At 38.5% G+C, this 24,393-nt stretch overlaps 3 protein-coding genes across 6 annotated transcripts in view; 2 read left to right on the top strand and 1 right to left on the bottom strand.

The window, feature by feature from the left end:
* Positions 1-649: 649 nt before the first annotated feature.
* Positions 650-2,356, top strand: LOC132905583 (dehydrogenase/reductase SDR family protein 7-like). Its single transcript, XM_060957060.1, has 6 exons — positions 650-1,147; positions 1,219-1,362; positions 1,426-1,645; positions 1,714-1,798; positions 1,870-2,030; positions 2,100-2,356. The coding sequence occupies exons 1-6, from the start codon at positions 1,004-1,006 to the stop codon at positions 2,294-2,296; spliced, it is 951 nt and encodes a 316-aa protein (XP_060813043.1). The 5' UTR covers positions 650-1,003; the 3' UTR covers positions 2,297-2,356.
* Positions 2,357-3,870: 1,514 nt separating this feature from the next.
* LOC132905592 (transmembrane protein 11 homolog, mitochondrial) lies at positions 3,871-5,841 on the bottom strand. The gene is made up of 3 exons (XM_060957069.1): positions 5,736-5,841; positions 4,793-5,010; positions 3,871-4,701 (listed from the first exon to the last, which is right to left on the bottom strand). Exons 1-3 carry the CDS (start codon positions 5,756-5,758, stop codon positions 4,415-4,417), a joined length of 528 nt encoding a protein of 175 aa, XP_060813052.1. The 5' UTR covers positions 5,759-5,841; the 3' UTR covers positions 3,871-4,414.
* Positions 5,842-6,843: 1,002 nt separating this feature from the next.
* The window catches only part of LOC132905550 (protein outspread), a 221,940-nt gene continuing 204,390 nt past the window's right edge, over positions 6,844-24,393 (top strand). For 3 of the 4 annotated variants that reach the window (XM_060956941.1, XM_060956940.1, XM_060956942.1), the window contains exon 1: positions 6,844-8,588. In XM_060956941.1, coding sequence (XP_060812924.1) covers positions 8,448-8,588 — 141 coding nt within the window. In that variant the 5' untranslated portion in view covers positions 6,844-8,447. The remainder of the gene's footprint in view (positions 8,589-24,393) is intronic. The other variant, XM_060956943.1, reaches the window with a different exon arrangement.

Below are 24,393 nucleotides of genomic sequence, written 5' to 3'. Positions count from 1 at the left end.
AATGAAATCAACATTAATTTAATATCCATTATAATTTATAACATTATTCGTTTGGTAATTATTTAAATAAATTATCGAGTGGAATTCTTCTCCATGGTTAGATCTGATAATTAATATCACTTTCCAAATCGATTATTTTTTGGAAATTGGTACAAGTTAAGAACTATATTTAAGATACATATTTTTATATGTTAGCGTTAATATAGAAGGTAAAAGACGAATTGAACCAGTGTATAAATGCTATATCTGCTTTTGTGTAATAGAACATCGTCGTCAATGTACGCCAACTTTTTAAAACAGTCTTAAACAATTTTGTGAGTAGGTAATATATAGCCGAACATATCGTCAATGCTAACATTATATGAATGTATATATTACTGCATATTGTTACAATAAATGAATAGATATTAAAGCCTAAATTTTAGTTATTAAAGTCTAAATTTATGTTTCCAGATTTCCTTAATTTTTGAAGCGATATAGGTATTTAATAATTGAAGGAAACAAAAGTTTCCTTAAAAAATAGATATCTATTTTATTCATTAAGATTAATTGCAATCCTTATATAGACAAAATCATTTGGATTAAGTCTTACAATTATTGTTATTTATCAAACTAATAAAAAATTACAAAGTCGTGTATAGGAATGCAACGTGTGTAACTGTCAATCGATAATATTGAATGCTACATTGAAATGATAAGAATCTTTGCGAATACATATTCAACTACGACTGTTACATCTATATTCTATGTTATTTATGGTATATTGTCATCAAATTCATATTATCAGATATTATTCTATATAATGTATGGTTTCCATGTGTTTGGTCAAAGTTTAAGAGCATAGAGGTTAAAGTTTCTTCGCTATATGACGCGTATCTCTATAGAATGTATGGTTTATAACGTAATACATAAGTTATCATTTTAATTCTGTATGTTTCAAATTCTAATACCCCTTATTGAAAGCTCCTGATTTTTTCATAAATATATACAAATATATGAAATCATGAGAGAAGAAACATTAAAAGGTTGGCATCTTATATGGTGGTTATTTACGTTACTTGGATTTCCAATTACTATCCCATGGTTGATATATCATTTCTTTGATATAATGCAACGAAAAAGAAGAAAAAGTATGTTAAGTGGGAAGGTAAATTATATTTCATTTGAATTTGTAAATTTTAAAAATAATCACCTGCTATATTTCAACCGATATTTTAGGTTGTGATAATAACTGGAGCCAGTTCTGGATTAGGAGAGGCATTAGCGCATGTTTTCTATGACTGTGGCTGTAAACTTATTTTAATTTCTAGGAGAAAGGAGGAATTGCAAAGAGTGAAAAATGACTTATTGAATATTCATGTCGTATGTATCCATTGACAACAATTTTTCTTAAAATTCATTGTAAATGATTTGACTTTATTTTAGACGATACCAACTCATCCTCCAGTAATTGTACCATTAGATCTAACTAATATCAATTCTCTACAAACTGAAGTTTCAAAAATGATAGATATCCATGGAAAGATTGATATTTTGATTAACAATGCTGGCATTTCTTATAGAGGTGAAGTTGTTAATACAAATATGGATGTAGATATAAAAGTAATGCTTACAAATTACTTTGCTCAAATTGCTTTGACAAAAGGTAATTATTTAATCCTAATTCAATGAAATTTGTTGATTCTTTATCAAAATGTCTATTGTGTCCCACAGCTGTCCTCCCATATATGATTCAGCAGAAGTCAGGTCACATAATATGTGTTAGTAGCATACAGGGAAAAATTTCGATACCATACAGGTTAGGATATTTTATATTTAAATTTGAAAGCAATTCCTAGAAAATTTTAATTACTATTTTTAATATAACAGGTCTGCATATGCAGCTTCTAAATATGCATTGCAAGCCTGGTGCGATTGTTGTAGAGCAGAAATGTATGACCAAAATATAAAAGTTACAACTGTTAGTCCTGGTTATGTAAAAACTTCTCTTTCACAGAATGCATTAACAGGAAATGGGCAAATTTATGGAGGTTTGTAAACTAAAAACTTAATTAATCTTAGTAAAATGTAATTGTGTATAAACATCAATGCAATTACAGTAATGGATAAAAACACACAAGAGGGATATTCTCCAGAATATGTAGCAGATTGTATTTTAAAAGCAGTATTGAAAGGAGAAAAAGATGTACTTATTGCACCATTTATTCCAAAATTTGCAGTATATTTACGCACTTTATGTCCATCATTGTATTTCTGGATAATGCAAAAACGAGCTAAGAAGGGAAAAGAATCATAATACTTAATATATGATTATAATAAAGGGGCAATTATTTGTTTCTTGTTATTTATAAAAACATTCTGTTTCTACCTTTATATTTATATTATCTTTTATTATTATGTTATAACTAAAATGAAATATACGTTATAATAAATTTAATTTTATGTAAACTTGATGGCAATCTTGAAAAAAGAATAGTTTTATGAAATGCATTGGACAAAATTATATCCAAATTATATTTTATTATAATGCCAGTCATTGGTGGAATATGTTTACATTATATACATTTAAATACTACAAACGTGTTAATGGAATTTAGATTGAAGCACATTAAAATATATGTCATCTAAAACTTGAAAAGTCATGGAATATATAAAGATAAGTAATTACAGAAATTACGTTTTATAAATATAATAAAAGCTGTAAAATATAGACATATACAGAAAGTAAAGATACTTGCATAAATTTGACATAGAAAAATAAATGCTTGAAAATGCAGAGAAATAGAGACCTTTTAAGCTATAAATTACAGAACAATAAATTTACCTAACACACCATTCATCAAATGTATCTTTATCCATAATAGATATTTTATTGCATATTCTTTTGTATGTTACAACTATAAAATATTATAAGTTGTATCATAACAAATATTTGGCTAATAACTGAGACATTTAAAGTATGACATATAATGTACACTAATTGGTACAAACTTTGTTGTCATGGCAGGATTATCAACACTTATTTAAGTTTCTGTTATGTATCAGTGATTTTTTGTAAATTTTAATTTAATTTAAAAAGATTATAATTGACGTTAACTTAATTGTAAAAAAAATACGAACACATACTTTTTCACATTAACATAATGAAGCATTATATGTTTGTATTGTGCATAAAATGCACACCATATGTAATAACTATATTTTATTTTGGATTTATTGGTAAAAGATATTATGCAAAGATAGTTAAACTCTTAAATTCTACATAAAACGTATTGGCCTGCTGATTTTATTTTCTTTTTTTTTTAATTTTTACCTCATATAGATTTTTTTAAATATTAAAACAATGTAGATGAATATTAGAAAGCATATACTGATTGAAATAAACTTTACATTTTGTTTATGTTAAGGGAAAGTAGGTATACAGTACTCAAGATTTTTCTAAAGCAATTAGGTTTCCTTACATATCATGTAAATAACAATTTTGTGTTATATCTGCTATATAGTCATAAAATCTTAGATGTTGGTATATTTTGTTTATATTTACAAGTAATTTGCAAGAATTATTTGACACATTACTCAACTTAAAATGTATCTAAAAATTTCTTATATTACGTGATGTAATATTTATTATTATCATTCACTTACAGAAATGTTTGTGACGTTTAATTTGATATCCCATGTGTTTGTATATAGCATGATAAGAGAGAGTCTTATGTAATTAACAAAAGTTTTGTGTATTATGCTGATTAAGATGTTTGCCAAATAATACTAGGACAAATTTTTTTTAGATATTTTCAAGAATGGCTTTTCCGAATATTAATATCTTTTGCATAGTGGACTATATCATTGGGTGAGAAAATCTAGGCAACATTCTCTTTAATATATCATATGCAGTGTATTCTATCTACTTTATTTACACTCTAAAAATATATAGGTCAAGTCCAACCTTTCAGGTGTACGTTTGCAATTTTGCATAAATCTAAGAACACTTATATTAGTAGTTATATCACATAAGTGATTGCATGAATATGATTGTGTCTTTTTTGTGTTAATATTAACTGTGATATAATCAACAAGATGGAGATCATAGAGTAACAATGTGGAGCCTTAAGAAATATCATGTTTTAGACTCAAAGTGGTTTTAGAACAGGCTTCTTTTAGTCTGCTTTATTACATATTTTCCCTTTTATTGTAAAATCAGCATCCACCTGTGAGGTAGTGTCAAAACTTAAAAGAAATATAAACATTAAACAAAAATAGATTTGCGTGACTCAACAATCCCCACTAATTTACATGAAATTGTAATTCACAGATTTCTATGCTAGGCCTTATTACGATCTTTTACAATATATCGTATGGCCTACCTTACTGTTTTTTAAAACTCAGATTTTCTCTTTCTTGGCAAACGAACATTTCATTTAAATGCCTGATAAACTCTCCAAGCACTGATGCTGAGAGCTACCAGTGTAATAGTCGTGTGAAGAATTCTTCTTCTTGTATCATCTTTTCTTACGAGAAATGTTGGAGACGATGGTCCTAGAACTGCCAACAATTCTACATGTGGTAATTTGCTTGTGTCAGTCTCTACTTGATATTGGCAGCATGGATCAAACTGCCAAGAAACAGTATAAAGTCCACAGGATATTACAGATATAAAACCTAATGGGCCACAAATATAGGGCTGGTCACCCCAAATCAAACCTGTGAAATATGTAGTAACATACTTTGTATAAAGAATAATATTTCAATATAAATATATACATATATAATATGAAACATAAGTTTTAAAAACCTGTAGTTATAGCAGCAAGACCAGACAATGCTGCAGTCTTATGAAGACAATTTCCTACTGCTATCCACCTGGAGGTTTCATCACCTAATTTAGATGGCTCAATAACGATTAAACTGCATTCAGATTCTAATGCTCTTTCTAGTTCATACTCAAATGTCTCATGTGCATTTTCGTTATCATATACCTCTTTGATGATGGCAACATTTGAGGAATCATCCCTGTAAGAAATCCTTACCTAATTGTCAAATAAATACTTTACATAAATTATATAAATTGCAATTACATTTAGATATAAATATAATTCTATTATTTCAAAATAATATTATATTATAATTTATACATATATAATAAAACATATAAATTACACTCATTCTTATAAAGTCAAAAATGTATTTTCATATATCAATTGTGTAATTTAAGCCAAATAGTACGATCCTTCTTATAAATTAATTCTTTTGTGTGTTATGTAAGATGTTGTTTGGAGATGATCAACGCTTTATTTGTTTGAATACAAACACATTTATAACAGAAACAGTAACATTATCCTTAATGTTATATGTCTAAATAACATTTTATTGGATTCTAACAATATTTATCAAATTAATATACATTTTAATGATTCAAAGATGTTACTGAGATTGACAGGAGACAAAAAAAAATGTGGCAAAAAAATGATCATAGTACATAAAAACAATGAATCTTTATAATGAAATCATTTTTAATTTTGTCTTGAAATGGAAATTCACGGGTTAGTAAAACATTCACGGACTTGCAGCAGAGATTATGAAAGATTAAACTCCTGAATTCCAGGGAGTAGATTCGAGGTTAATTTCATTTCAAAATTAATTATTACGTTATTATATTAAATTACGGTATGTATATTAGTGTTAGTTAGAAGTATCCAGTTTTGTATAAAAAGCCGAAAATAATTTAGCCTACAAACCTGTCACCAGCTTCATCTACCATCTTTACAATCAGACTTCCAAACACTGGAACGTTGGTCTGGATGAACCGGAAAAGAAATCTCGAACGTTGAACCGGATGTAAAAATCAGCTGATTCAATTTAAGCATTCGCATGAGTCAAGTCGTAGTTTGCAACTTGAGTTTGTTCAAACGTGCTTCTTTGTGAAGTCATATTTCTTCATTTACTTCAATATTTGATTACGTTTGGAAAGTAAGGAAGATATCATCCGCTAGGAAGGTACTTATGATTATTACATCATTCCTAGCAAAACCACATTTCACGAAATATATATCATTCGGATAGCATGTGGTATTTTGTAAAATGTGACTTTGCTAGGAGTATATCTAATTATAAAATAAAATTGCAAATATATCTTTTATCTTGTCACTCTATATTTATATGTGTACATTATATTTTATACAAATAATTTATTTCAGTACAAATTGTGATGGATCATATCAGGCATACATACGTATCTTTTTTAAAACCAAGTCTTATGAAATTCTTTATAGCTAAGATGTATAAATCTTGGCCTTAAATTTAGATTTTAATTGTTACATTAATTCAATTGTTGAATCTATTATTCATACCTTAATGTGTTTGATAATATATATTATTTAATTTCTTGTAAGCGATATCAATTGTCAATGAATTATATTTAATTTTGATGTTTTTATAGTATTTATCGTTTATTTTTAATCTTACAATTCACAAGTTGCAAATTATAAGTATTAGTAAATTCTCTTGCATAACAATAAAAAGTTTAATAAATGACGCAAATGAAATTTTGTAATCAAATTTTACAAGTTACAAATTATTTGAGTATCCTATTCGACGCAAAAAAGAAAAGTATATAATTTATAACCTGTAACTTGACAATTTACTAATATTATTAGTTGGTGAATTATTAAGTAAGAGGGTCGTGATCAAGAAAATTCGAAGAAAATAGAATAAAAGAATAACGGCGAGATGATTAGTTGAAATTCTTACGCCGTGGCGCTATGTTCCAGAGGACGAATGGGGGACTAGTTTGGCGCTGGCGTAGCCTCGTACCCAAGAGGGCGTGCTACGGTCGATCGAGCGAGAGTGAGCGCTACGGACGGCATAGAGGCCGAGTTAAACGAGCCAGATCGCAGATGGACGTCCGCGGGAGCGTTCTGTCATGGAGAGCACAACGCGACGTGTCGTAAGTGTGCTCGAGTGTCGTCGTCGTCGTGGTCGTTGCCGTAGTGGTCGGGTGTGTAGTATTTTGGGTCATATCACGGGATTATCACTGTGACAGTCGATATAGTATAAGCGTACATAAGGATCGTGGTGCTCGTGGTGCTACTATTGGTATATCGTGAACTGTGGCAAACGAATAATCACATCTTAGCCACGTCTCTACACAATCCAAGGCGAGTTTCGAGCAGCCAAAAAAACAAGTGACCTTTCGTTCGATCGAATAATCGCGCTCTATCATGTGCGATTAACAGTTCGATTAGTCGAACGATCGATAGATCGGTGCTGTGACATGTTAACAGCGGTGCATGCTATTGTGTCTAATAATAGATTCGTGTGATTCGGAGTGCCGCGTATAATCCACGTGCTCGCATCGAACAGCGTATAGTATTCGAGGGGAACATTATCAACAAGTCGATTGGGACGCGAGGGTAAATCGGATCGATCGAGTCATCTCGCTGTATATTGTATCATTTCGACCAGATTCGTTTATCCGAATCATGTAAATATCGCAATATCGACGGTAACCGGTGCGTGTCACCTAAACGCGTGTGACATATAAACACACTGTAAACACACAAGCACGAGACAAGCGCGCTCGTTTGTATATGTTACGAAATTCGAACGGAGCCGAGCACGTATATCATTGGCCGAAGCGTATGTAAACATCGGGCAAAGAAGCGTATCGGAGTTTCTTCCGGTTACGGAGTCAACCATCACGAGAGAACGTAATACGTTACTATTCATACATTGGCGCCGATTTGAGCACATTTCGCTCTCCTCGACTAAGCGAGCGTCGCTTCGATGTACGGTCGATCCTCGATCGTGTCACGAACCTGACTGCACGCGAGATACAAACGAAATCGACGAAACATATCGAGAACATATTGTTGCCGGTCGATAGCTCGATAAATGACGATCCTCGCGCGAAACGAGAATACGAAATCCTGTTAACTCGATCCGTTAACGTAACGGACACGCGGAGAGTGGCCGCTGGGGACTGACTCGTTGCCGGTGGTGGCGCGCGTCTGTGTAAAAGCCAAAATTATACAGAATTCGTATAAATTTAAATAAATGAAATTAATATTCTAAACGAATAAAATCACTATTCGATAAAACTGTCTCATCGTGTGCAGAAAAAACAACTTTGGGTAATCGTGTTTTGGAGTTTTACGTTAGAGTAATCGATATCAGTCGATTTTTGTCGTGCGAAATCGATACGCATTTGGTTTATACGCGTTTGGTTTGTGCGCACTTAGTCGGCGCGCATTTAATCGGTGCGTATTTCGTTGGTACGTATTTAGCCAGCGCGTTTTTAGCCGGCGTGCATTTAGTCGGTGCGTATTTGCTCGGTGCGTTTTCGGTGCTTGTGAACGGAGGTGAACCGGAGGGTGAGGAATAAAGAAAAAGGGGGCGAGAGACGAACGATGGTGCTGTCCGGTCGTCGCGGTTAATTCGCACGTGTCGCGATGTCGGGCGGCACGGCGGGCGTCCGTGGCACCGGCGCCGAGTGCAGGAAGTTCGCGCCGAACATATTCAACAAGAGCAAGTGCAGCAGCTGCTTCAAGCAGAAGGAGGAGCACAGCGCGGAGGCTCTGGAATGCAACAGGGTGAGTTTTGCTTGATGGACTCTCTGTCTCCCTTCCTTTCTCTCTCTTTCTTCTTCCCTGCGTGCGCCTTTTCTTCTCTCTCGCTCGTTATCTATCCTTCTCTGTCTGTATTCTTTGTCTCGCTCTAACGTATACTTGCGTATGTATCTCTGTCTCGTTTTTATTCACGCGTGCGTACTCGGTCCATTGCAAGCCGGCATTTTCTCTTTCTTGCTCGCCCTCGAATTCCTTGCCGTGATCGGGACCAGCCAGAAGGACGAAGGTCCTGACGTTCGAGATGTCGATGTTATGTAAGATGAGCGTGCACGGTGAACACGATTAGTCCGCGGAACGAACCAACGGTTTTCAACTCAGACACCCGTGTAGCTTCTCTTTTCAGGCTTTCGTCGCGCCGATGTAGCGGTTCGTTCGTCATGATTAGACCGTCCATGTTTTTTGCGTTTCGGAGATATTTCAAGATGCAAAAATGTACAGAAGATATATAATACGATATATTGATGTGCAAATTAAAGTACAACGAGTAAAGTATAATATGCAGGGGTGTGTTGCGTTTTGTAAGAAATCGCGCGTTATATGAATCGTATAGGTTATACCAGTATATAGGTTATATATGCCAGTATATAGGTTATACCGGTATACAGAATCTGTAGATATTCTATAATTATCTGTGTATAATTATTTACGAAGATTACCTAGATTTTTAAAAGATTTAGAATGGTATAAAGGATCGGTAGATGTTGTATTATTATTATGACGTTGATGTATACAAAAATGTAAATTTTTAGATGATTCACAATTATTTATCTATTCATATTTTATTTATATTTCTCAAGTATCATATCGCGTACGTGTAACTGTATATTTTCCATTATCGTTATACCACTGTTTTATCAGCAAGCAGTCCATTTATATCACGTGTATTCATTAATTCCTGTACGGTTTATCCATTGAAGTGATAAATCGCAGGAACAATGAAAAATAGGGTTATAGAGGGTTATGGAGATTATAACGCTTTATAGAGAGTCCATTTTACTCGTTATAATATTAAATGAGTGAAATAAATGTCTTCTCTTATATTCATAAAAATATTGATTTGCACAAACATCCAATATATATATACACACATACGATTCGTTTATCGCAATTCCATACGCGTCGTCCCGCAATTATAATCTGTATTTGGTATTAGAATATAGCCAGAGTGTGAGAATACTGGAGTTTCACTTATCGTCGTTATAATCGAAATCCATTTCTGGTAAATGGAAAAACGCACTGTACGTTTGATTCGTCGTAGAGTTAAAAAGAAAGGAAAAAAAAAAAAGAGTGAAATATAAGTGGAATTCAAGGTTGACGCAGATAGATGGAAGAAATTGCTATTGGCGGAGGCGTTGAGGGTTTTTCAAGGTTAATCTCGATCAATCCGATCAAGTCGTTCAAAATGTATCTTTTAAATAGACCGAAGGTCTCAGGAATATCAACGTTCTTGTATCTTCCTCCAAAAAATGAAGTTTTTCGGATCCTCGAAATTATCCCTCCCCCCCAACCTCTTTTCCATCGGTTTTTCTAATAAAATATTTCGAATCCTCCAGATTATCTTCCTCGTCGTTCTTTTTCTCTTTACTTTCCGAAGTCGTGGCTGTTTCGATTGAATCGTAATAGTAATTTACAAACGAATGCGCGAAAAAGTAGCATCGCCACGGGCTCCGGGACATAAATACGTGGCACGCGGTACAAGTTAGGAGACGTTAAAAGAAGAAGAACAGGAATCTTTATAGTACGGTTTTCTTCCTTCTGCCTGTGGTTTTTATTTACAACGGGGCCCGGTACGGTCGTCGATGAGCAAAATTGCCTCGTAAAAGCGGGGCCTCGAGGGGGGTGGGGGTGGGCCGCAGAATAAAAGTGTTAAAAATCAATTCACGGTGCGGATCGTACGGTACCGTACTGGAAACGCCAGCACAGGAACACCGTTCAAGTTTTAGGACACTTCGAGGTTTCGCGCGAAACGCGATAATTAACCTAAAGCATAACGAAACGATTAATCGATCAGAATTTTGTATTACGTATGCAGGCAAGTGTGAAAGTACAATATTTGAACACTTGTAGAGTTTTAAGAAACATGGAGAAGTTTATACAAAGTCTGAATCTGTATCGTAAAATCGTTCATCATATGCGTGAAATTAATTAAGCGTAAATACTTACGATAGAAATAATACGAGCGTCAATGTTGACGAACACAGCGATGAAAAGATGCGACAGATACGAGCAAGAACGGAATTTACTTCGTTACATCGAATTAAAGAGACGATTGTTACAAGAGTGTTACAAGTTATGTTCAAACGAGATGAGAATTCCTAGAGGATTTGATCATTTTCTAATCATTTTTCGGATATTTATTTAAGATTTCGTAAAAGTCGAAATACGTATGAACGTGTAATATGTTAAGAACAGTCGTCTGTTTAAAATCTGTTCGATAAGACGACGTTTATGGTCTTTTTTTTTGTTTCGTTTCTGGTTCTCTCGATTCTCCGGAGTTTCTTCCATTCTCCACGATTATCCGTTTTTCTGTTGCTCTCGAGTATCTCTCTGGTTGGTTTTTACGCAGCAATCGATTCCAGAAGAGAAAAGGGGACTTTGAATAGGTATAAACGCTTTTTGCGGTGTACAGTATAGAGAAACGTATCCATAGCCGATACGATGAATGACGAGCGGCGTTTCTGGTTTCCGCTAATGACGCCAGGAAAATTGCACGCCGCATGAAACGCGCTGGATAATATATTGATTTTAGCTACGGATGTTTCCATTGGGAAATGTTTGCGAAACTTTGTATCGATGTCAGAGCTGTGTAATTTATTTCGTTTATGTCGCGTGACGCGCGTGCATATTAATTTTCAATATGCATACGAACATTGAAATATAGGAAATTGAAAATATAGGAAATTTAGCTTTGAAATTTAACTGCTCGCTTCTATACTGTAGCTCGAGATCATTTGCATATTTTGTGTTTACGAAAGAGACTTCTTATAATTCGTGCAATATCATTTTCTCGCTATTTCTTTCACATAGATTCTACGATTACACGAAACGTAGAGGTATTTGCAAGGTATTTACACCGATAAACTTTGGTCGTTAACGGTTTAATTAACGGATTATCGTACAAAGAGACCCGAGTCTCGCTATATCGCACGGCCAAAAATCCGAACGAGTGGAATAAAATGTAAAGAAGAGGTGGGTGGTCGTAAAATTCGTACGGAATCTTGCGACGAGATTCTTGAGAAGCTGTTCTTCTTTTTCCAGGAAAGAAAATAGAATTGGAAGAAGAGCGAGGGTGGTGGTGAAATTCTCGCGAATCTATGAGCTTCTTGAAGAGAAAGGGAAAGGTCACGAATCTAATCCCTTTTTATGCTTTTTTCGGCCAGAGGCCAGGATAATTTCGTACACGTACAATGGGACACGTTCCCCGTGCCGAGGCCGTTGCAAATTTCGGAATGTCGGCAGCCTTGCGACCTGTTCTCGGTGCATTCCAGCCGTCTTCTCGCGGCACCCCAACAGCACAGGCCCTTTCGAGAGTTGTTGGCTTGTCGGCTTTCGCCTGGATGCGGTATCTCTGTATCGGTTTATTCTCCACCTCTTCGCCTCTCTGTCTCGCCGATCTGCACAGGTTTCATGGCTTCTTTCTTTCTTCCTCTGTCTCTCTACTTCTCGCTGTTGTCCCCCATATAAACCGCAAATAACGAATGCATACGCAATCCAACCTTTCTTTGCCCCTCGGTCGCACGGTTCTTCGTCTCGCGGCTCGTAATTTGACGAGGAGAGTCTCGAATCGAAGGAATTTGACCTTTTACAACGTTTCTCGCGGCGGCCCTCTCCCGGATCGTTTCTACGAGTTACGACTATCGCGGAAGTGCAAGCTGATTGCGTGAATACCTGTAAAACGCGTGTTCCACACCGATTCCACGTAGGTCTTAAAGGTTAGAGGATCGGGCAGTTCGAATATCGGGCGATCGTTGGCGAATGAATTTTTATCGATCACGATCGATATATCTTCTAGTTAAATCATGGCAGTTTCTATGTTTCTTTTACATGCTGTATAAGATAGAAGGTTGCTGTTTGTGCGAATTTAGATCTTTACGAATACAACTAACGAGGATTTGTTTCGTCCATTAGATACTGCAAGAAGTACTTTGCCTTAGATACGTTGTATTAGGCTGTCCGAAAAGCGTCTTTCTTTCGCAAACGTGTTCTTTTTTCAACGGCGCATCTTCATACAAACGTAAAACCAAGTCTGTGAAATGTCGCGATGTTTGTCTCGACAGAACAAAATGGATCGTACGTAATTGGACAAAATAATGTAAAACAAAAAACGTGCGTCTATTATTTCAATCTAATCAACAATCTAATATGATTTGATAATCTAATATGTTCGTCGTGTATGCCTTTACTCTCTTAAATTTTCTATAAATGTATAATATTCGCGATCGAATGGTCGTTGTTTCCTGCACAGCGTGGATCAGACGTTCAACGACTGTAAATAGAAAAATGTGACTCTTCGTTAACTACTTTGAACTATGCGAGCCGTTCTGTTTAATTGGATCCTTGATGTTGTGTTCTCATTGTCAATTTCAATTCATTAAGTTCGACCGTGTTGTCCTTACGGTGACGTTGTAACTTTGACGATGCTCGAAGTCATCCTGTCGACAAGGAAATGTTCCGATGCTCGTCATCGATTCCCTTTCACGTTTAATTATATCATAACGATGAACACGCAACAAAAGATCCTTTCGATAATCAATCCCATAGACCTAAATAATTTCCACTGCCAATCTCGTCGGCTCTTCAAAAGTAAAGTAAGAAAATTTCATTGAATTTCCACGAATTTCCCCAAACGCTGCACCGCGTTGTCGCGTCACTTGGAACGTTCAGTTACGAAGGAAACGCAAAGGAATCTCTCACGATTTCTCCAAATATATATCGTTCGATAGACAACAACGTTATACTGAAATATTGACTCTAAAACTTGCAAATATCTCTGGAAACCTGGTCTCGCGATCGTACGATCCCGAAAAGCTAAAAGAATTGGAATTCGACTGGAAAGCATCGAATCGCCTAACGGAGATCGCGGTTTAACCGCGTTTAATTATGATTTCTCGCGCGGTTCGTGGCTCGATACGCGGTTTAATTCCTGTAATCAGCGGCTTCCCGTTCGACCGAGGATTCTGGGTTCGCGAACGTGAGAAAGCGATGAAAAGTAGCCGGGTGCTCGGTATCGAACGAGAAGAGAGTCAGGCTACGAGATCGACGAAGGATTCTTCGAGTTGCGTACGAAGTCCGTTGTTGTTTCTGGACAAGAAAAAGACGGAAAGAGAGAAAGGCTGAGAGATGGATAAGGAGCCCGGGGGCCGCGTTGTTCACGACCAACCATTATCGGTCCGTGGCTCCGTATTTTCTGTCCGATTACTTCTTCGTGAGCGCCTCGGTAAGTGGCCTTCGAGAAATAATTTCCTCTGGGGTTTCGTGGCCATTCTTGAGTCCCTGAAATTTTGATCCGGTGAAACGATTTCGAGATGCCTTACGGTACCATTCCCTCGTCTCTTTCTCTCTTTCGTTCTCCGTTGTTGTTGCTGGTGCACGCGTTATCCGCACGAGCCTGCAGATGCGTGCATATATTCCTGTTTTCGCTATCGATTATGTTAAGCTCACGCGAACACGCGTCCACGATTCACCGTGAAACCTTTCTTTTCCTACGTCTTAATTTCGAAATATTTTTATGCCTTAGGCAATGGATAATCGTGCATTTCGCTTTTAAATTCTTCCGTCGAAAGAGAAAACACTCTACAGCGATATAATTTGGGATTTTATCGCCGGTAGTTTGAATTTTCTTGCGTCCAGTCTGCGTAAGACGATCTTTCGCCGATCTCGTCTTCGTTCTCGAGTACTTTTATCCTAAGAGAAGCAAGGATCAGCGAATTTCTCCTTTAAATTCTTCTATAGAAAAAGATATTTCGAGGGAAGTTTTGCACTTGGTATAAACTCGCTTTTCTTTCTTAGCAGAGAAAGTTGCTTGGTGCAAGTTTAATCTGAAATGTACTTGGCAAACCACGTACTTGTTATTGTATGTATACTTGAGGAAGCGCAAGCGCGAGGTAGTTGAAGCAACGAAAGCACCTCGTTATCGGAAGTTTATCCGCGTATCGATACATCGCATTCTTATCGATTCGAAACGAAGCCAGGCAAGCTTGGCATCGGAAAGATATACCGTTCTGCCGTTGGCTACTTTGATACGTACGTTGTTTCATTTGTTTCCAATGCGCATCACTGTGCCGTGGTATTCACTTAATTAACGGTGTTCGTGATTACCGAGTAATTTCTGATTCTTCGATTCGCTGGCAATTAAGGTGCGTTATTGCGCAACTATCTGTAACAATTTTCTTCCCGGTGAAATCAGCCTGTTTTGATAACGGGACACGAGTGTATGTAGCGATACGAACTCGCTAACATTACGAAAATGCGAATTTTTCCTACAATTCGTTTCTTCTCGCATCTTTATCGAACAACGAGTAAACTTTCATACAACGATTTATGGAAAAATGCTTCTCGGTTTCTTTTCCGATATAAATGTTCGCGTGCCAGCAGCTGTTAAAAAAGGTAAAACATTTTAAAGGCTAAATATATTTTTCTATATTTTTGCAAATTAACGTTTACCTTTATAAGGGAGTTTTTTGAGTCACGAAGAACTCTAGTATAGTCTGAGAGACTATACTAAAAGTAAATTACGATAATATCGATGAATAATTCATGTGGTAGACTCTAGCGAACTCTTTAATTAAGGTGAAGTTTTATCGATAAAAATGAACAGATTTGCAGGGGAAATTGCAGAATTCCACAAGCATTTTCTCAAACGTCCGTTCGCTCACGATCTCCAATTTAAAGCCAAACGAAAGAAGATCTAATCTGCTCATTAGCAAAAGTTCAGCTTCACTTCCACTGTGCTGTATCTTCCCTCGATACAATTTATAATTCGATGATTATCTGTAGGTACTAGCGCGTATACAGCGGTTCGCGATCTCTGCGTGCCAACCTGGCATAAATTTCATCGGTTTAAAAAGGGCTGTCGTTTTCGCCCAAGTCACGACAAATTATTGATGATCTTATGGACAGGCAATAGAGATCGTTATCGAGAGCTCGCTTCACAGAAAGGTCGTGTCGTGCAACACGACATCGCAAAAACCTTCAAATACCTGTTCGCGTTGTGTTCACCGGGAAGAAATGGCCACGGTTTTCAAGCGGACACGGCCCTCGCGGGGAACATAGAACGGTCCTGGTCTCTTCTTGCGTTCGCCGCTCTTCGACACACGTTCCATTCTCCATCGTTGTATATCAAAACATAAATCCTTTCTTTGGATGCCATGCGCCGTGGATAAAAAACTACACAGGCTCACGAAATTACTCGAATATTCGTAGACATGTTTTTACGAATTACGCTGTGAATTATTTTACGAATCGTTTCGAAATCTCATTGCTACCGTTATGACGAACTCGATTATCGCGATTACATTGGTCAATCTTGAAATCAAACTGAAAATACGTATAGAAATTACAAGATAGTTACACGTGCACCTTGTTGAAGGTACGAAATTTGTTCGAGAACCTTGCACGTACAATGTTGCGCGTATAATTGAAAATTAAGCAAAGATACAAAGCACGTAGAGATGTGAGTTAATAACGAGAAACATAGGTAAATCGATACTGTACGAACCTTATTTTTGTAAAGTGTATGCTAACTTTGGATTCTCGCTGTATCATCTAGCGATAGACTGAAATATCGAAGACACCAGCCGAAGAACTCGCAAAACCTTCGTAATCGAACGTTCCCAATAATCCATTTAAGCTTTAAAATACCGATAGGAAAGCTTGAAACACGCAAGGATCGACAGCATCACGCAAGGATCGTGTTAAGAGAAAAGTTGGCGCGAGGATGCGAAACTCGTACGATGCTCGTAACGATATGGCGCTGCTTTAAAGGGCATCAGTATGCAGAAGGTCGTCGTGGCAAGAATTTTGGGCTCGCCGTCGCGTCGACGTACAAGTTTTGTCTCACCCTCGTTATTCTTGTGTCGCACGGCTGTGGGACAAAATTTCTACGGACTGGTCGAGCGTAACCTGTCCATTGTTAGCCGCATATATTTACTTTGCTTACGACGCCGGCCATAAGCGAAGTACTGTTATGTCCGGTGGTGCTCGTATGACGTATCGCCCAACCGATCTTGATATTTCTTTCTCGCCTTGCGAAACGACGATCTCGCCGCACTTTCGGCGATGTTATTCATCCCCGTTAAATTGCCACTTAACCAACACCACGGTTTTCGTCCACGATCGTTTCCCCATTAAACGAAATACAACGTGACGCGCGAAATACCGTTGCTACCGTCTCGCAAGTTTCAAGTAGCTGAACTTCAGGGGTCAAGGGACGTTCCTGGATACGCTTGATTATGGATATTTCGCGGATGTTCGCGTAGTTTCATATTTTTTCAAAAATAAGCAACGCGTCGAACGGTTCGCCGCGAGCATGTTGTATGTTGTTTTTCCTGAGAGTCGCGATAGATTAGAATATTAACTGCTCCGTAAGATCTAATTTTTGCAAAATATTAGATTCCTCTGCCAGTGTTACCTAATTCGTTCGCATCGTTGAAAATTATTCAGTCCGTGAAATTAGTCGATAAACGCGCACGGTGGATTTCTAGATCAAGTTTAGGCAAGTTTAGTTATTGTTATAAACTGTTGGATCGTGTGAAAAAATAATAAAATAGAGCGATTAAGAACGATAGTAGAGACTGTAAATGTAAGTTAGCCTTTCCACTTTATATTTTCTGGCGAGTAAACGGTGCTGGATTCTTCGGTCTCTTCAGATTTCACGCTTAGTTTATAAGTTGTCATTTTTGTGATCTTTCTTAATGAACACGCTAAATGACTCACTTGTCAATTTACAAAAAGTACTTAATGTGCTGCCTATAGCAGCATCAGGCATAAGAAGTCTTGGTTCGCTGTATCATAGTATATCGTTTAGTATCATTTTCTTTCCTGAATCTCGGTATCATCTTCCTATCATCTTCTTCACGTAACTCCGTCACAAAGTAGATCTCCACTACTTCTTTCTGCTCCATGCACATCAATGTTTCTTGCGTCGTCGAAATGCTTCTTCCTTCATCTTCATTACGATCGCCATCTTCGCAAAACATATGTAAACATTAAGCTTTGTAGCTCGATCTTAAGGCTTGCATTTTTACCATTCGAACGCCACCAAGCTCGACCTACAACTATAGGTAGCTATAAGGGACAACTTATCGATTTGAACGCGTGCAAACTCGAATAAGTTAACGCGTGTTCGTGCAGTTTTTCCGGCGCCACGAGTGCAAGAGAGACGGAGCAGTGGATCGTTATGAATCGAGCGTGTCGCGATCGTTGATCTCGATCCGCGGCCGGTGGTTGGCGACAAAAAGATCGCCGCAGAAAATCGTAAAGACACGGGGGCATCCAGTTGTAACGGTATACCGTACGCAACAGCCAGGTCTCGGAGAAAGAGAAAGAGGAAAAGAGGAGATCGCTGGGGCAGACGTGGCGACGACGCTCAAACGAAAGCTCTCCTCTTCTCGTGGCTACCGTCGTTCCTAGTGAATGGAGAGGCACCGTCGGTGGCCTCCCTTGCGGCGCATTCATCCTGGATCGATAGCCCCGCGGCGATTAATCGAATCTGGGAAGCCGGAGAGGCCACTCTCCTCCTTTCCTTCGAATCAAACGCGGTTTTTCCTCGCGCAACCTCCGCTCGTTCTACCTCGCCATAGAAGCCGTCGCACGCACGCTCCTTGCCTTTATAAGGACTTCATTGAAAACGCGCCTGTCGCTCGCCTCCGGTCCGGCCAACCTTCGACTGCCGGGTTGTTGTCGTACCCTTCTTGGTTTGTATCGTTAGTCAATTGGAGTAGCTGAGTGGAAACGACGATTCGCTGGACAACGATGTTTGGGACGTCGCGTGTTTTAATTGGCAGATCTGCACGGATCTTTGGTGGATCGAAGTTTGCTTATGGATTTAGATTGACGTAATCTTAAGTATTTCTTAATGGTAGAGTCGCGTCTCGAATATTTCGCTTAGAAAAAGAAATTTATTTACGCGAATTATATAATTTCTCGGTGAATTTTACTTGACGTTGTTTAATTAGCCTGCGTGGCAGATTTTGTACAATTTATTAGTTGTCCTTCCTTGTCGTACAATTTATATACATTTTAGCATGCATCGAAGAGTCGAAAAACGCCATAACGTTTAACACCATAGGCGGCGATCTCATTTGCTTCCGCGAAATCCTGCGGTGACGCTCGAAGGATCGAGGAACATATCGCTGAGCGTTAATTTCTTGTAATTGCATTCTTCTTTCGCGAGATGCGCGTATTTCTTGTTCCTCTGGCGGAAAATAGGGTTCGATAATTAACTTCATCTATTCCTTGGCGCGCACTTTTGCCTGTTGGTTGACGGACTAACGAGGATAATTATCCTGTCAATGGGAATTTTTGCATACGTCTAAACGGTCGATTCTTAGTGGAAAAATAAAACGTTTCAATGAACGAGCCGTTCGAAACGACTGGCGTTGTTCCCAGGAAAACCCAGATAGATCCACGTCAATGAACGATCTGTACCGGTCGGCTTTACATTTACGGAGTTCCTTCTTAACGAGAACTCCTCGTTCCTGGTAACGCGATTTCCGCGTAGTTACGAAGCGGAGCAACTTACCTGCCCGTCCCTGCGACTCGTCTTTTTTCTTTCTCCGCCCGATAAACCTTCCGTTTATAATTTCTCTTCCAATTCCTCTCGACTACTTGGCCGTGATTTCGGATTTTTATCCATTCGATCCCGCCGTTAATAATCGGTCGCGTGACTTGTAGTATTCTCGGATTATGTTTCATCGTCGGTAAAGAAAATCCTCCGTTCAAGAATCTGTCAATGGTATTCTCGTCTTTTTATCTCTTTACATCTTGAAAATATATGTTCTGTTTGTACAATTATTACATGGAAACTTTCGACCAACCATCTTTCGGCTATTATATCTAAAGTTATATTGTGTTTAAAGAAACGAAACATCGAATACGAGGACTCGAGAAAACGATAAGAACTCGAACGATCATTTAAATTCGAGACTGAGAAAGATTTGAGAGCAAGCGTTTCGCGACAATTTCGAGCGTTACGTATTCTACGCACGTATTTCTCGATTTTAGTGAATTTCGAACAGTGGAGTATCTCCTGCCATAATAACTCCTCTATAATAACGTAGGCAGTTGTTTCGAAGGATTAATTAAATCTGATGGAAAGCGTATCGAGGATCGATGCGATCTCTCCAATTTCCGTGACAAAGTCTCCAAGATGATCCTCTCAGGCTTTTTCGCATCGCACCTCGCAAAAAGTCCTGCGAGATCCTTTACCGAGGAGGAACTAGAGTTAAAAACTCAACAAGTCGAGTCATCCATCTTTTCTATCCGCGCTCGGCTTATAACCGAGGAGAGCGTCAGCGTCGGCTCTCGAGCAAGCCACGGGATCCAACCTTCGGGACGTCCTTTCGGAGGACCCTCGATGATGGATGGTGAAACGGCGAAGAAAATAAAGCACCGAACCCCTCGCCTCCGGTTCCGGCGACATCCTTCTCCACCTTCTACTTCTATCGCAGGGGGAATCAGCGTGATATTTCGCCTTCTTCTTGTGCGTCGTCACCACCATCGTCGCTATTTATCCTCCGCCGGCGTTCGTCCTCCCGCTGACCACCGGCAATTAGCTTCACGGTCACGACAAGGACATCCACTTCGTGATAGGCTAAACACAGGTCGGCTACTCTATGAGATATTGCTCGATGATCGAAGGGAGGAGGAGCGGGGACATTCATGCTACAGGATGGATAATTTGTGATCTTGCGATCGCGCCGCTGGCCCGACGTCTTTGTAACTTTCCTTCTCGTCCTCAGAAACTCCATTATCATCCGGGCCCTTGATTGAGTTCTACTTATTGATTAATGTTCCCGGTGAATCTGTCCGAACAACGACAATTCATTACGCCGCGCGCTTCTCTGCTCTCTTCTTGCTTTTCGATCCTCTTCGTTGGCAAAACGTTAGAACGTTAGGAAAGCGTTAGAACGTGGATGGCTAAAGGTTTTGTCTAGGCGATGTATACGAGCCTCTTGGAAGTTAATTGATTAATTCCACGTTTCAGCGATTTCTTAATTTAATTACGCAAATACAAGATTGGTACTCGATTCGTTGATGTTTAACGTTTGAGAAACAAATTACTTAATTGCGTAGGTTCGTTCGTCGCGTGAACATGACGCGTGATATATTTATAAGAAAGAAAGGTAGCGTTTGTAAGGTCGTTCTTAGACTGCGAACGTTCATTCGATATCAGCGTAGCAGCTAATAGCAGCATTTTTTCAGCGTTCTATTTATGTTTGCGTATTATGTGTATTTTTGCATGTGAAAAATTTCCCATGAACATTCGCAGTCTAATTATCGCTTTACTGTACCTTTCGATTTACGCAGCTGACTAATACGACTTCTGAACCACTCGTATATACATATGCTAAGGTTGGTTTGGGTTTAGAGACACGAAGAACGAAGGGAAACGGCGGAGGGTGACGGCGTTAAGAATAAACCTGCACCAGATGTGACCGCAGACGACCGGGCAACGTAAACTAAGGCAGAATTTCGAGCTTTATCGGGAAAGCAAGAATTTTAGATTTTCCGTTGGCTTAAAAGGTTTACGAGTTGTTACAGTCTAAGGCTTCCGGCTGTAAGCCGTGTCCAGTGGAAATTACTGTCTGCTTAAACGCGGATAACCAAAGATAGATCCGATAATAATAAATCCAATAACGAAGTAGGAATCATTTTACACGAAGATATAATTCTTTTAATATCGTTACCGTATCAAGTAGATTTTACAAAGATCGACACCTGACAACCAGCGATACCGACTTATTCGATTAACGTTCCTCGTTCGATCGATAGAAATCTCCTAAATAATTCTGTAACACGCGCGTAAACGTTCTGCAACGCTGTTCATTCGTATAATTATTCGCGTAAAAAGTTACGCGTACGATATCATTCTCGTACAGAATATTTAGCACAGTTAACGCATAGAAATGTTGTTATAACGTGACGTTATAATAACATCCTTAATTGTATAATTCTAACATTAAGAAATTTATTCACCGCTAAAGCTTTACGAGAAGTAGAAGACGTAGAGAGCGAAACTTATCAGTGGTAATGTAGATTATATACATTCTTCTCGAACTTACATTAAATCCTAACTACATCCATGTATCTACCTCGTCAGGAGTTTTCAAAAATCCCCGTAGAGACATAGAAACGGAGAAATCGTGCAAGATAACCATTGTCGATAGGAGATATCTGCAATAGCCGGCGATTAACGCGTTCCTCGCAAACGGAATTTCATACATCCGTGGAACACGTACACCGCAGAAGAATAATCGTACGTTTACGCCTAGCGCGATTGGATATCTCATCAGGTAGAGATCGCTGGCTACCATCCATAGGCGCTTCCCCGTGTCGATTTATAGGTCGATGAAGTTGGATCGGTGTTGAGCATCGATTACCTGTAATCGAACAGACATAACGTACTGCTACGTATCGTTTTCCTCGATACCAGTGTACTTTCTACCTCGTGCTTCCCTTCCATCAGCTTCGTTTACGCTTTTCTCTCGAGTCTGCGCTTGTAAACGTCCGGTGTTTATGCTACGCCGTAAGAGCCGGTATACCTCTCTGCTCGGTCCGCTTCTCTTTCATCGCGTCATGAAGTTTTACGTTTTCCGAAACCTTCTGCGTGGTTGGTTTTAATTTCCAGCACATTCTCAGCCATCGTTCTCTCGATCCGTCCTTCTTTCCCTTTTTCGGCGTACAAACGGGGTTCTGGGAAGTGTGAGAGGCTTTAGAAGAGACGGCAAGCTTTGCTTTCTTTGACGTCTCTTGCGTTTGTTAGTGAATCGGATGTTTCGGGATCGATCGGTTGCCTTGAACTTGCAACAGCTCCGACGAACTTGAGGTTTAGAAATGTCAAGGTATTCCGAGAGCCACGGTCGGCAGCTCTCTTCTCGTGTATTTTGAGAATCTTTGCGGACCAGACAAATCCTCGAAAAGGATTTCGTAGAATAGATCGAGCTTGATCGATGTTCTGGGATAAACATCGAGAAACGTAGAAACGTTGGCATTCGGCCGCCGAAAGCGGAAGATTTGAAAAGTTTTAAAACCGTTCATCGTAAAGTACATTCGCGATATCGTAATAGTCTTTCTTTTTCGAGTTTTAAAAGTTTGTAGTAACACGCTCGAACGTTCTTTCGCAACGAAGCGGTGGATTTAAAAATTTCGAAATGCTTCGGTCTCAGCGCTTTAAATCACCAAAGCAGAGATAATAAAATAGAAAATTGAAAGTACGATGTTACAAACGAGGCATTTAAAGGTTCTTCGAGATTGCGAGGGTAGAACACCTCGTAGCTTCCTGTCGCCAGGGACTACACGTTCTGGTATCGGTTGACCGGTTTAAAGGGAGTACGGACGTAACATCTGAATGAATCACGTCCGACCAAAACGAATACGGGCAATCGCGTGTATGTCCCTTCCCTCGTCGGTCCCGTGTTCACTCCGGTACACCTTCTTTTTGCCCGTTGACGCTCCTTGCACGGCCCAGTTCGCGCAGGACTACTCAGCCCCGTACGCGCGTACGTATAAATAAACGCACATACATTATTTATAAATCGCTTATGCACCGATCGCAAGGTCGAACAAGATCCAAGACCCGCGGAAAACAGAAATACAGATCGTCGTTCTCTCGCCATAGTCTGGCTCGACTCTCCAGAATCTATAGTTGAACAGTTTCGACAACAAATGTATTTCTTATACTCACTCTTATTATAATAAATATTATAGCTTCTATAGTGGGAAAAGTTGGCTTGGAAATTTTACAATTCCTGATAGTTGATAACGTCTTGAATTATCTTACGGAGAAAGCAAAAGGTTTTGAAATTTTCAATCAAACTTTCCCTACCGTAGGAATTGTAATATTGCGTTGGCAACTAATTAATTGCGTATTTTGTCATTAGGTGGTATTACAAAATCAGCAATCACTTAGTTGCCAACCCAATATTTATTAGAGAAATATATCGAATTGAAAACGCGAGGAAGTTATTGGTTTAGAATTCTGTTACCTTGGAAGAGTAGTTTCTAATAGGCGATCTATCAAAGTAAAGTCGAAGGGTTGCAACGATATTTATTCGACTATTCTTGGCTGTCGATCAAACGATATCTTTCTTGCGAGATGTTAGGTTCTATGGTCGACTGGAATTTTCTTTGTTAATAGTTCTTGCAAAACGTTTCGACGAAGGAAAGTGCAGCCAGTGGAAGCTCTCTGTTTCATTTTTGCCCTGGAGGAATGATACGAGCCACGGTGGACAGAAGAACGTAGAAGGCTCTCTCGGTAGCAGGACGGGAAGTAAAAGGAAAACTTGTCTTGCCAATCGCGCGCGCTTTCCAGCGAAAGAAACGAACTTGTCATAACTCGTCGAACGTGCAACACTTCAGGAAATTTGTCGTTCGTTCGTGGAATAGGCTATAAAGCTACTGCACGAAGAAAGTTGCCGCCGAATCAAGTACATTTGCCTCTCGTTTCGATCCATTTTCTCGAATTAACGATTCAACCATCTCAATTACTTCGTTCTTACTTCTCATTTTATTTTATTATATGTTATTCCATTTTTATTCTAGATAGGAT

The sequence above is a fragment of the Bombus pascuorum genome, chromosome 3 (assembly GCF_905332965.1).
Source record: "Bombus pascuorum chromosome 3, iyBomPasc1.1, whole genome shotgun sequence".
Lineage (NCBI taxonomy): Eukaryota > Metazoa > Arthropoda > Insecta > Hymenoptera > Apidae > Bombus > Bombus pascuorum.
Note: the sequence above shows the minus strand (reverse complement) of the source record. Positions and strands in the feature narration are given on the sequence as shown.